Below are 12,281 nucleotides of genomic sequence, written 5' to 3'. Positions count from 1 at the left end.
ACCGATATCCTCAGGGTGCAGCAACCCATTGCTTCTCCGGGCCTCGGTCGCCGACAGGTCACACACACACACACACCTCTTCCGCCCGGCACGGCGTCCCATGCACTCTCGCGACCGCTCTTTCTAGCGAGACGGTTCGTCCATGACACCGACATTTTTGGTGTTTTTTTCCAATACCCCCCAGTTATGTGTGTGTCTGTCGTTTCTTTTCTCGCTAAGAATGTCTCGCAGTTGCTTTGACCTCTTTAGAGTCAATCAAGAAAGAGGGGTTTGGCAGATGGCAGTGCGCTCGGGGATCCTATCCGCGCAAGTCAAAGCCGTCGTGGCCCTGCTTGACTCGACGAAGCGTCCGTGTCACCATGCCGGATGGCACTGTCACGACGTTGACAAGCCAGGGGATCCTCGAGGGGATGGGGGCAACTTTGAGGGTCCAGACGGCGGATCGCCCATAGTGAGTCTGTTCGCCAGACTAGCAAGTTGTTGAACTTGAACGCTTGCTGTCAGTCCATCGCAAGCTTCTTGTCAGCCCAGAGCACGTGCCCCGATGCCACGCCACCAGGCCTCTCAAGTGAGGGTGTTTGCTCCGACCAACTACGACGACGATAACATCCCGCCTCCCCTCCCCTCCTCCGTCTCCGCTCGCGTGTGGGCTGGGCTCTCCTGCGGGCGCGAGCGGGCTCGTGTTCCGGCTGAGTCTGGAATTAGTAATGCCGCGGCTGGAATCAGCGGCAAGACGCCTTGGGGGATGCGCGATTGCGCTTCCCCGGAGAACGGCGCTGTCCAGTTGGTTGCTGCTGACGGGCGCGCGCCAGTTTGGCGCAGATGTGTGAGAGAGCCCTACTCAGAGCGTGTGTGCTTTAGTGAGTTTGACTACCGGAGCGGCGTTGGCGGCCGGAGGTTCGGATTGGATCGTCCGGGGAGCTTTCCCTCCAGGAACACGTCCGCTCTAAATCGGCGTGGCTTGTTTTAGAGGGACGTTTGGTGGATGACTTGCAGTATTGAAACTCCTGCCGAGAAGCAAACTTTGCTTTTTTTTTTTGGCCTCTTGCCCCCTAAGCCTCGCGGAGTTGGCTGTCCAAGTTCGGGACCGCGCCGGTCTTCCGCCCCAGATCCCGCAGGAGGCTTTCGGGGCGGGACCATCGCGAGAGGGGTGCGTCCTGGGGTCCCGCTTCCTGACTTTGGCTGCATTGTGGCGCCGGGGGGGAGAGGCCGTTGGGCTCAGGTCGGCGACCTGAGGTCGGTTTGCTAATGTGTGATATGCTGCCCGCAGGGGCGCCGCGTGGTTTCAGGCGGCTTGTGGTGTTGGTCGCAGGTTTGGGTTGGTATCAAGCCGTTGGTGAGGAAGTAGCTGGCGATCGTCAGGGATGGGGTTGTGTGATGGTGGTGCTATGGTATGTTCGCATTTGGAATGACGACTGTTGTTTTAGTGCTTTGCAACGACGGCCGTTTACAGGGCCGGGCTCATAGAATGACCTCTTGCCTGTGAGGCTTCTTGAGGGGTGTTGTGATGGTACCTATGACGTAACGATGTTGAGCAATGACAAGTAAGCTATGAGAGGAATCCGCATCATGATGGCTTCGTTTGAAGCCAACTTACAAGCTCAATGCGTCATTTGGAGTCATTGAGTGGAGTTTGGCGTTCCTAGACAAAATCGGGATTATACACGCATCCAACGTGCTCGCATTGCTGTAAGTCTCGTATGAGAAAAGATGTTGCTGTTCATCGTGGACGACGTCAGTGTGCCGGTTTGGATATCAGGCCGTGTCTTAATTCTCAGTCGTCACAGTCATGTGACCAGTGCTCGATTCATTTGATCGGGACTCCATGACACTTGCCATCGCCTCCTCGATATGTGTGGTTCCCTTTTCCAAGTTTCTCCGTGAGGCTGGGGCAGCAGAATGCCATTCTAAGCACTAGTAATAACCAAGGCGATATGCATCTGGTAGATACTCACATGCGGAGATGCATCAACAAAATCAGCTATGTTGATTGGTCATGAGAAATAGATCTCATCCTGAAAGCAGCCGGAAGCTGTACTGATGAATTCTCACGCGGCGCATATCGTCTATCATGGGATCACAGTGAAGAGATCGCCATCGAGACAATAACGTGTGCTCCTTGGACGTTGATATTCGAGGTCAATCTACCGCCGGGTTGGTTCAGTCTATTTGCCAGCTGGCTTTCATACTTATGTGTCAAATACAAGTTTCAATTTACACCTCACGTAAAATAGTGCCCGGCACCATGGCACCACGCGGAATTCCGAGTGTAAAACACAACATGACTTCATCTTCAATGACGAGTGCGGTCTTAGCTTGGTCAATCATGGAGAGGCACACGCAACAGGTTCCTTCTTTCAGTCTGTATGTTAATAGCTGGGGTTTCGATGCTTTTTGCGTATAGCACGCTACCTCATAATTATCATTGACTTAGTCGGCAGATCTGTATTGCATGCTAGTCGAGCTCATATTTACTTTCTCTGCCATCACGTCTGTTGATTCGATTTACAAAAAGACCGGGACTGGTTGAGTATGTGGTGCTGAGTAACACGTTTGGTCTTACGTGCGTTCGAGGTTCAGATTGTCAACTAACTTGGAGACTTTTCTATCAATACCAGTGACGGCAACACGAATGACTTGACATGAGTTCCATTTGGGCGCTTCAGGTCATTATGATCTGCTAAATGCCAGACCCAAGCAAGATGCTTCTCTCTTTAGGGCCTCAACATTCGATCAATAAATAACTTGAGGCCGGGAAGGTTGATTGCTTGCTATCGCTATGAGAGAGATGGGCACCAAAGAACGAGACAAGTAACAGCACTGACATTCTAGACTTCTATGCCCTGTCATATATATTGCATAGGTAAGTCAATATCTTACTATGACTCATTACCTAGTGATCTTATTCAGTCAAGTAAAATGTCGTCTTGGTAAAGGAACGTTCCCTCATTTTGAATGCAACCTGCAGAAGGGCAAAAATAGGTGTACTATTAAGCTCACAAGGCAAAAGAGGATGATCAGTGGGAGGCTTGAACTCCCGACCTTGGCATTACTGAACATGTCAGATAACATATTAGTACCACGCTCTAACCAACTGAGCTAACCGACCGGGTTGGTGTCCGCATTTGTGGATGTGGATGCTCTCCGGAGCGGGCTCGAGGGCTCAGGAACCCACTACCGGGCCGGGGACGAGTGCCTCAACGGGTCGCATGCGTTGGCATCAATATCCGGGGAAAAAGGACCGTGAATCGAAACGAGTGAGTGCGCATTGCTGGCGTTAGCTAGGGGCAATTCCTAGAATAGTGCGGTGGAATCTTGTCAAGTTTGAAGCTGCCGAGATTTGAGAGAATGCCACAGGGACATCGAGTGCAGAGAACGGCGCAGAGAACGGCGCAGAGAATGAGATCAAAAATGAGATGTGCTGTGCTACTGTATCAATTTATGAGGAACCACAAACAGACCTTGAGATAGTGTCAAAGCCCTCGATGCTGATGCAAATCGTCAAATGACCCTTCCGGATACCAACAGAGAACGTTTTCTACGACCTCCTGGAAAGCCAGTATCCAGAGTGACTTGCCAGCTAAGAGCCGGCTAAGAAAGTCTGAGCCTTCTTGAAGAGATTAGGGAAACCCTAGGCCCTTGAAGAGGAACTGCCCAAGCTCCGTAACGTTGGTGACCTCTGAAGCAGGCTTTAATGTCTCGATTCCCGCTCCTTCCCTTCAACAGACCAGGGGCACTTCCAGCTTGGACTAGGCTTGACTCTCCTTTGCATTCACCGCATCCGTAAATTCAGCAGTGGCTGCTTGAATCCTGAATGCTTATATTTAAAGAGGCAATCAGGTCGCCAGGGGCACTCTCACCCTTCTCAGCCGGAGGTTTACTTCCATGTGGTCTGGACCTAGCAACCCTCACCCTCCTTTTCTGTACGATCTGATAGTGTAAGGTATCCATTCGCTTTACGAATCGTTGAGTATGTTACCATATTGTACGATTGGGGTTGGAGGCTTTATGCTTTGACGAGGGACACACAGTAAGGGACTGTCAATGCACCTACTGCGTGGTCCTTACCAACCGAAAAAGACAGCAATATGAACCATGAGGGCTCGCGAGAAACTCAGCTCGGGAAGGAGGTTTCTCAGGCGATAATCACTTCGCACCGGAAAAGAGTTCGGGCAACTACACCAAGATACCGTGCGTGAGACATCTGATATCTCCGTGAGGTAATTGAGTTACTACCGGACGGCCCGACAAAGCCACACGCACAGCCGTATTCAAGTGAGACCCCGCTGTGTTCACCACGATTGGTGATCTGAGACATTTGACGACTTTCCGTCTTGACCTTCGTGGGGGAGCGGATCGATCGCACCTGGAAGGGTAGCGAGCGCGGGATCTATCGCATTTGCACAAGTTTAGGCTGTCGTCGCTGAGTTTAACAGGGCCACCCACATAGGAGGAGCCTCACAACTGCTCGTTGATACCGGAAAGAGTCGCCAAGAATCATTCGTTGAGGGATACTCAGCTGCAGAACCTTCAGTTGAGTCTCGTTTGGTTTGCTTGCCCATGAGTGCTGCTAGCTAATTACTCTCCTCCTCCTTATTAAGTCATAGCCGCATGTTCTTCAAGACTAAAACTCAGTGCGGGGGTGACAGACGACGATACACCTCGTAGCTAGTAGAGATTAGAAAGAAATCACTAAAAAGTTACCATAGATACCTGATCAAACGGCAAAAATGACAACTGTGAGATTCGAACTCACGCCTCTTTCGAGACCAGAACGCTAATCCTCTGGGAGGATCAAGCTGATCGCTTGAGTCTGGCGCCTTAGACCGCTCGGCCAAGTTGCCTATGACTAACCATGTCAAGTTCAAAGATAAGTAGGTATGCGGAGATAAGCCGCTGCGCTATCTTATCGCCGCCCGACATCGCGTGAAAGCTACAGGTTTTGACGGCATCATATCCCAAAATTCATGCAATCGGGCCTCTCTGTGGTAATAAGTCGCTTTGATAAGAGGCGCTACGAACGTTGTCACAAATTTCATGAATGGGTGAAGATCCTCCAGGCCAGTCATTGTGTTGAGAATAGTGATGGATCATCAACAGCCATTCGCGTGCTTGACGGATGGTTGTGAGACAGAAAGAAGCCTTGCACACTTTATTGCGAATTCTGGACTTTACGACGCCTCACTCAGACCTTCCAGATACAGCGACATCAAACCAAGTCGGATGGACCACTTTCGAATCCATTCACGCCACAGCAGAAATGCGAGGGTGTAGATGCATCCGGTTGCGGATGGAGAGGAATCATTGTCTTGGCGTCTTCCAAAGTGTATGCCGCCATCCTCTTCCCAACTCTGCTGGTGCGTGTCACACCGATTTCAAGACCCTCCTCAGAGGAGAGCAATCCTTGGAAAACTCATCTCAGCTGCGTCGTGGAAGTGGGCAGGTCGGTAGGCAAGATCACGGGCGTAATTGAAGCGTCATTTGCATCTTGCCGTTTCTGGAGAAAGTCGCTGAGATCGGTGTTAGTTGCGGCCATAACGACGATCCGGACCCATTGCGGCTCTGTTTTAAGCCCAAAGCATCTCGATTTAAGCAGTGACTACGGTTACACAACCGAAGCCTCCAATTATCGCCGCCACTGTCAACCGTTAAGATCTAGCGGAGTGAGACATCTCGTCGAATGCGGCAGGTTTGAGCAGACGAGCTCTCTGAATGGGCGACATCATGCTGCCAAAGCGGCGAATGCTTCGTGACCCGCAAACGTCCTCAATTTGTGAGGCCTGGCCGTCTCGGATCTCGACCAGCTCGAGCCGACGATGTGCATCATAGATGAGAGCTACAACGATGCATCTAGCTTGTGCGTAGTAACGCAGCAATGACGAACTAGGGTGCAACGAGAGACTGTCACTGCCAGCCGCGTGCGGCGCCACTCAGCTTAACTGACGGAATAGATCTCATGGAGGCCGATCTATCTCCATCGTCAAGAGTCTAGATTCATACGCTTAGCTGTTGCACTCGGATGCAGGCGGCAGCGGAGTTTCCGTGGCAGATGAGCCAATGGAGGAGCTTGCTTTTCTTCGATAGCTTGCATTACCCATTGCGGGTTCATCGGATGGAGACTGGATGCGACAGAAGCATCTCACTTATGTCATTTTCCAACGAGCTGTATAAGATGACTCTCGGACCGGCCTTCAGACATCTTCCAAAGACCCCAAGTACTTCTCCGGCCGAGACTTTTGGTTACCTCAACAGGAACATAGGTGGTCCCCAGTTCAATCAACGACCATGACTGGATATGAAGACAGCAACATGGTAGAGGCCCAGGCTCGGACGCCATACGTCTCAGTGGCCCCCGACGAGATGACTGCCGACCAATTTGACGAGAAAGACCAGCAGGGAGTGGAGGTCGAGGAGGAAATCCCCTTGAGAGATGACAATCCTGTCGTAGGAGACAGTCTTCGACTTCCTACGGTCCCTTCTCGGCCACTGCCATTTTGGATTCGCTATCCAAAGGCCTTGCTTTGGTGCTTCGTCCCGAGCTTCCTGCACCCTACAGATCCAGCCAAACCACCAAAACAGCTTCATCCGACGGCATGGCTCGGTAATTACCTAATCGGAATCATCTCGAAAAGCATCGCTAACAACATCTACAGATGGCCTTCGAGGCATAGCGTCATTCGTGGTCGTCTGCCACCATTGGTCACTCGTCGTTTACCCCATCGAACTGCACAAGGGGTACCTATCCGATGATAAGCCTATGTTCATCCAACTACCCATCATACGCTTGGCCGTGTCTGGATATTGGGCCGTGTGCGTTTTCTTCGTCATCTCTGGCTTTGCCCTCAGCTACAAGCCCATGAAACTTCTATCTCAGAACCGAAGGGCCGACTTCGCCATCGCCGCGGCCTCCTCTGCCTTCCGCCGATACATCAGAATCTTCGCCTCTCCTGCGGTCACAACGCTCGTCATTGCCCTCATGACATACGCGGGTTGGTTTCAGCATGGAGCGAGGCCGAAGACACTCATCTTCCCGAGGTTGAGGCCGCCTGTGGCCGGGACTTTGTATGGTCAGCTAGAGCATTGGTTCATTAAGATTGTTGGATTCGCCGACCCTGTGTCGCGAAACACTCGGAGGGGAAACAACTTTCCGTACGACGCCGCTCTCTGGACTATACCCATCGAGTTTGACTGCTCAATGGTCATCTTCCTCGCTCACGTCGCCTTCTCCAGACTACGCCCCGGCGTCCGGCTCTTCTTCCATGTTTTCGTCAGCTGCTACACCCTTTGGTTCAATATGTGGGAGTTCTTCCTGTTCTTCGCCGGACTTCTCCTTGCGGATCTTCACTTCCACTTCCAACCGGCGTCGGGTGAATTTCACGAAGGTGAAGGCGGTTGGAACGCCCTCCCCAGATGGACAAATAGCTTGCGACGGGACAGTTTCGCTCGCTTCCAGTCCATGATCGCCGGCTCGCCGACCTTTTCCAACTTCAGGAGCTCTATACAATCCCGCCGCGACAGTCTCTCATCCTCGCCCTCCCTGCCAAAGTTCAAGAAAGTCGTTGGCATCGCCGCATTCATCTTCTCGCTGTGGCTGCTCTCGTACCCGCACTTGGTCAACGATGCTGCCGCAACCCCGGGCTACAGGGCTCTGACTGCCATCACCCCCAAGCAATACAAGAGCGGAGATTCCCTTTGGATTCCACTTGGTGCCATCCTTCTCATCTTCACCATCGACAGGGTCCCTTCCCTGCAGCGCATGTTCAACAGACCGTTGATACAGTACCTCGGTCGCATCTCATTCATGTTGTATCTGGTCCACAACTCGATGTTGTGGATGTATGGATGGCACACTTGGCAGTTCATGACGTCCATCACCGGAGTCGCCACGTCTTGGCAGTACTTCTGGAGCGTATTCTGGGCGAGTTGCTTCTTCCTGCCCGGTGTCATTGTGGTGGCCGACTTCTTTCAGCGATATGTGGACTCGAATGCAGTTGCGTTCGCAGCTTGGCTTGAGAAGAAGTTGATTGACAAGACGGCATGAGCTTAATGATATGAACGGTTGTTGGCTGGGACTCCCACTAATAATTAATAATGTTTCTTTTGTAACAAGCATCATGGATTGAGCGGGCGTTCGGGGGCAAGAGGTCGGGTACTGTAACCCCAACCCTTCATCATTGATTTAACTAGAGATTAATAAACATTTCTTACATCAATTTGCCTTACCTGCCTGCTATCTTCTAATCGTCCCAAACAACACCAGCATACTGTAAGAACATCCAGCGTTTCCTCATGGATAAGAGAACGCCGGGACAGCGCATAGGCGGTCCAAGAACGACGAGACATGGGATGAACGATATTGACCAACTTATTCCACCGAACCACACCCAATCCGTCGTCGTCTTCAGCCCTCGACTCGCGGCTCTCCACAACCCCGCCGTTAATTTAGACCCCTGCTCCATCAGATAACTTTTTCGCATCTGATAATCACCCACCGGGTATTCCGCGCGGGTCTGCCAACTATTGTCATCATTTTTAGCTCAATAAAAAAACATTGATCTTGATCCGACCTCGATTCTTCTGGACCAACGCCGAACGGAATCGTCCGACATAACGAGGTCATCCATGCCTTGTCCCTGAGTCCCTGCAGGAGAGGGGATGCGGGAAGCGGGAAGAAAGTCGCAACCGCATCGTCTGCCCGTTCCGCGATCCACGACGCAGCCGGGCAGAGATGCTCCATTGGGCCAGGGACCCGATGCAGCACATCCATCTTGAACGCTTGGCGGCCTGGGGCTTTTCCCTTTCCTCTGCATATTTGGCAAGAAAATACCCGCTCCGCCGCTATGGGCTATGGAGTCAATAAAGCAGTCCGTCGTTGGACGATGCGCCAAAAGAGAAGGAGAAAAAAATTAAAGAGGGATCCAATACGATGTTGGATATTAAAAGCACGGCTGCTGCCGTTCGCGCGACTGCTTGGCAGCACGAGAAACTCACCCCTCCACCGCCCGCTCGCTCTGATCTGACTTTCGTTTGTGGAGAGTGCTCTCCTTGAGTTCGAAGCGATGAAGGCCAAAGTCGTCATCGCCGGCGCCGTGGCGTTGATGCGCTCGGCGGAAGCTGCATACGTGTGGCCTTCCCAGTACGACGAGATCGAGGACATTCTCTCCTTGCAGACGGGCTACCGCAGTCGAGGCTTCGTCGATGGTAAGACCACTCCAAGCTCAGAGAGAGAGAGCCCCGAAACCCGCGTCTAACATTCTTCACAGGCGTAACTCCCTGCTCCTTCGGAGGCAACATCGCCGGCCGCCAGTTCGCCGCGGAGTGGATCCGGACCGCGTTCCACGACGTCGCCACGACGAACGCCGCCGCGGGCGAGGGCGGCCTCGACGGCTCCATCTGGTTCGAGGTCCACCGCGCCGAGAACGGCGGCGCGGCCTTCAACAACACCTTCAGCTTCTTCGCGAACCTCTACTCCGCGCGGGCTTCCGCCGCGGACCTCCTGGCGATGAGCGTGGTCGTCGCCAACGCCGGCTGCGGCGGCGCGCGGATGCCGTTCCGCGCGGGCAGGGTCGACGCGCAGGAGGCCGGGCCCGCGGGCGTGCCGGAGCCGCACACGCCGCTGAATACGACGATGGCGCGGTTCGCCGGCGCCGGGTTCGGCCAGGGGGAGATGATCTCTCTGGTGGCGTGCGGACACACGCTCGGCGGGGTGCACAGCCGGAACAACCCCGACATTGTCGGCCTCGAGCCGACGCCTGACACGGTGGTGCATTTCGACAGCACCTCTGACGTGTTTGACGGCAACGTGGCGACGGAGTATGTCGACGGGACGACGACGAACCCGCTCGTCGTGAACGCGAACGCGACGCTTAACTCGGACAGGAGGATTTTTGGCAGCGATGGCAACAAGACGATCACGGAAATGGGGCGCACGGGGGATGGATTCAAGACGGCGTGCGCGGACGTGTTCACGAAGATGATTGATACTGTGCCCGCGAGTGTGACCTTGACTGACCCCATCGACGCGGTTGACATCAAGCCGTATGTCAGTATGACACTGAGCGGGAACGGGAGTATCGCGCTCAGTGGCTGGGTCAGGGTTCAGACGACGGAGGGAACTGGGCGGGATACCGCGGATCTGGCCGTCCACCTGACTTATGCTGACCGCAACGGCGACGGCGACGTCGTGGTAGCCACGACCCTCGACGAGGGCGGCGTAAGCACCGGCCTTCACGGAGAGACCTTCGCCTGGTACCAGTTCTCGACGGCCGTCGACGCAAGTCGTGGCATCAGCAAGTTTGTCATCCATCTTACCACGCCCTCCACCAATGCCACAACCATATACAGGAACGACGGCAGCGGGTACCCGCTGGACGACGCGCTCCTGTACCAAGAGTCCGAGTCGTGCGTGAACCGGACGAGCGTCAACAACGAGCGAGCCTTCACCGTCACGGCGGCGGTGCGCAAGGAGCGCGCTTCGGACCCCGTGACGATGGACCTCGTGCGCCTTTTGAGGAGGCAGGGTGTCATTGTGCGAGGGTTGGAGGTTGATACTATCGACTTGTTGGCGACGGGTGAGGAGAGAGGGGAATATGTCATTTTCGAGGGGACGACGGGGCTTGCGACAAGCGGATGGAGTACGAGCTTCGATCTTGTGCTTGGTGGTGAGGAAGAGGTCAAGGTTGAGTTTCTGAAGACGCAGGCATGTCCAAGGTCATAAGAAAGATGACGATGCTGTAGAGATGGTGCTTAAGGCAGCAAATAACACCATGAAGCTCTTGACGAATCCATGATTACTTTCTCTGACTGACTTATTGAAAGCTGCTTAACGCGTTGCTCTTGGTTTAGTGTGGAATCCCACCTCTCATCGTATATCTCAAAAGAACCCAGGACTTGTAAACCACAGAGCATGGTCCTTACACCGGCGAGGTACTCAGCAGACCTATACGGTGCGGAGTCTCCTACTTTAGCCATGCGGTACAAAATGATAGCTTTTGGAGTGGCTGAAGGTAAAATCAGTATCGAACGACACGGTTTGCCTCAACCTCGCACGACACATTTTCACATGACGGGCGGAAGCTGCCTGTGAACCCGGGGTAGCACACGTCTTCACACTTCTTCAACGGTCTTCAACCACCAATAATGGACGCAGTCACGTTTCGAGGCCCCTCTTGAGGTCCGATGATCTTGGTCGTTACCCCTGAGCTCCTACATCATGAGGACGGCAAAAGTTGCCGTGCTCCAAGCAAACGCCATTCTATTGCACTCGGGGAATTGCAGACAACCATGCCATTGTGTCAATCGAGCCGGGGCGTTGGGATAGCTGCATCGATAGGCGAGCCATGTGGCGTTTGAACCCCTCTCTGCCTTGGAAGAAGCAGGTGCTCAATCTGTAACCAGGGACGAAGCAATCGACGGTCGGCTCCGGGTTGCAGAGGCAGGCTTCTGGGGCGGGGACCCACGTCGATCAAGAAAGAAAATATGGGCAGCAAGCAGCCAATCTTGTCAGAAAAAGGCGGTCGGCATGGTGGTAGTAGTGTCTTGGCCTGTTGAGGGATAAAAAGAAGAACGAGTGGCTGGTGACTAAGACGATCCAGAAACAAGCCCGGGGACGACCAGGTTGGCGGTATCCTCGGGGGGTCTGCTGTTCGTGGCGTTGGGGTGGGGTCAGATCGGAAATCTGGAGAGCATCCCCCGTGGTGTTGCGTTCACTGCATACGGCGCACGCATGAAGAGCAACAAGCCAAGAGAGAGGTGAGGGTTTCGAACGACTAGGAGAGGTTGAGTCCGCCAGGAGGATGAGGCACTGAGGACGGCAGTCTAAGAGCAGCACACTATAGGATCAGGGGTAGGCATATGTCGTGCGATTTACCATGCTATTGTACTGCTGTGCCACCGACCTCATGCGAAGGAAGACATATACAGACTTCTGTGGTGATGATGATGTGATGGGATTGGACTGTCGGGCTCTTGACTTCAGAAGTCCTGCGCATGCATCAGGCAAGGAAGAGGTGGGAAGGGGGTTGCGGAGGGATTGGGAGGTGTGGAAGGTTGGGACGTGGAAGGGGCTCTGGAAGTTGCGGAAAGCCGGTGTCAGAAGTTGAAAAAAGAAACGAAAAGTGCCCCGCCAGGGATATTGACAGTGACATGTCAAATGCTGTGCTGCGACGTTGGGATGGAAGGTTCCGTACGTAGTAATAGATGAGCGTCTGCGGATACGCAGTACATACGATGGATGATGCAGTGGGTTGCCTACCCTAGGTACTGCATAGTTATTGTCTTGA

The 12,281-nt window shown here is 53.5% G+C and overlaps 2 protein-coding genes across 2 annotated transcripts; both read left to right on the top strand.

Annotated features, from left to right (window-relative positions):
* Positions 1-6,285: 6,285 nt before the first annotated feature.
* On the top strand, positions 6,286-8,041 carry CGGC5_v000696 (uncharacterized protein; the record flags this gene model as incomplete). Its single annotated transcript, XM_066150708.1, has 3 exons — positions 6,286-6,601; positions 6,654-7,149; positions 7,231-8,041. The coding sequence occupies 3 exons, from the start codon at positions 6,286-6,288 to the stop codon at positions 8,039-8,041; spliced, it is 1,623 nt and encodes a 540-aa protein (XP_066009657.1).
* Positions 8,042-9,059: 1,018 nt separating this feature from the next.
* Positions 9,060-10,717, top strand: CGGC5_v000695 (WSC domain-containing protein; the record flags this gene model as incomplete). Its single annotated transcript, XM_032032160.1, has 2 exons — positions 9,060-9,201; positions 9,264-10,717. 2 exons carry the CDS (start codon positions 9,060-9,062, stop codon positions 10,715-10,717), a joined length of 1,596 nt encoding a protein of 531 aa, XP_031888266.1.
* Between the last annotated feature and the right edge of the window lie 1,564 nt (positions 10,718-12,281).

This window comes from Colletotrichum fructicola (assembly GCF_000319635.2).
Source record: "Colletotrichum fructicola Nara gc5 chromosome Unknown KSG_Nara_v1_contig01, whole genome shotgun sequence".
In the NCBI taxonomy this organism is placed as follows: Eukaryota; Fungi; Ascomycota; class Sordariomycetes; order Glomerellales; family Glomerellaceae; genus Colletotrichum; species Colletotrichum fructicola.
This window is presented reverse-complemented; position numbering and strand designations above follow the sequence as displayed.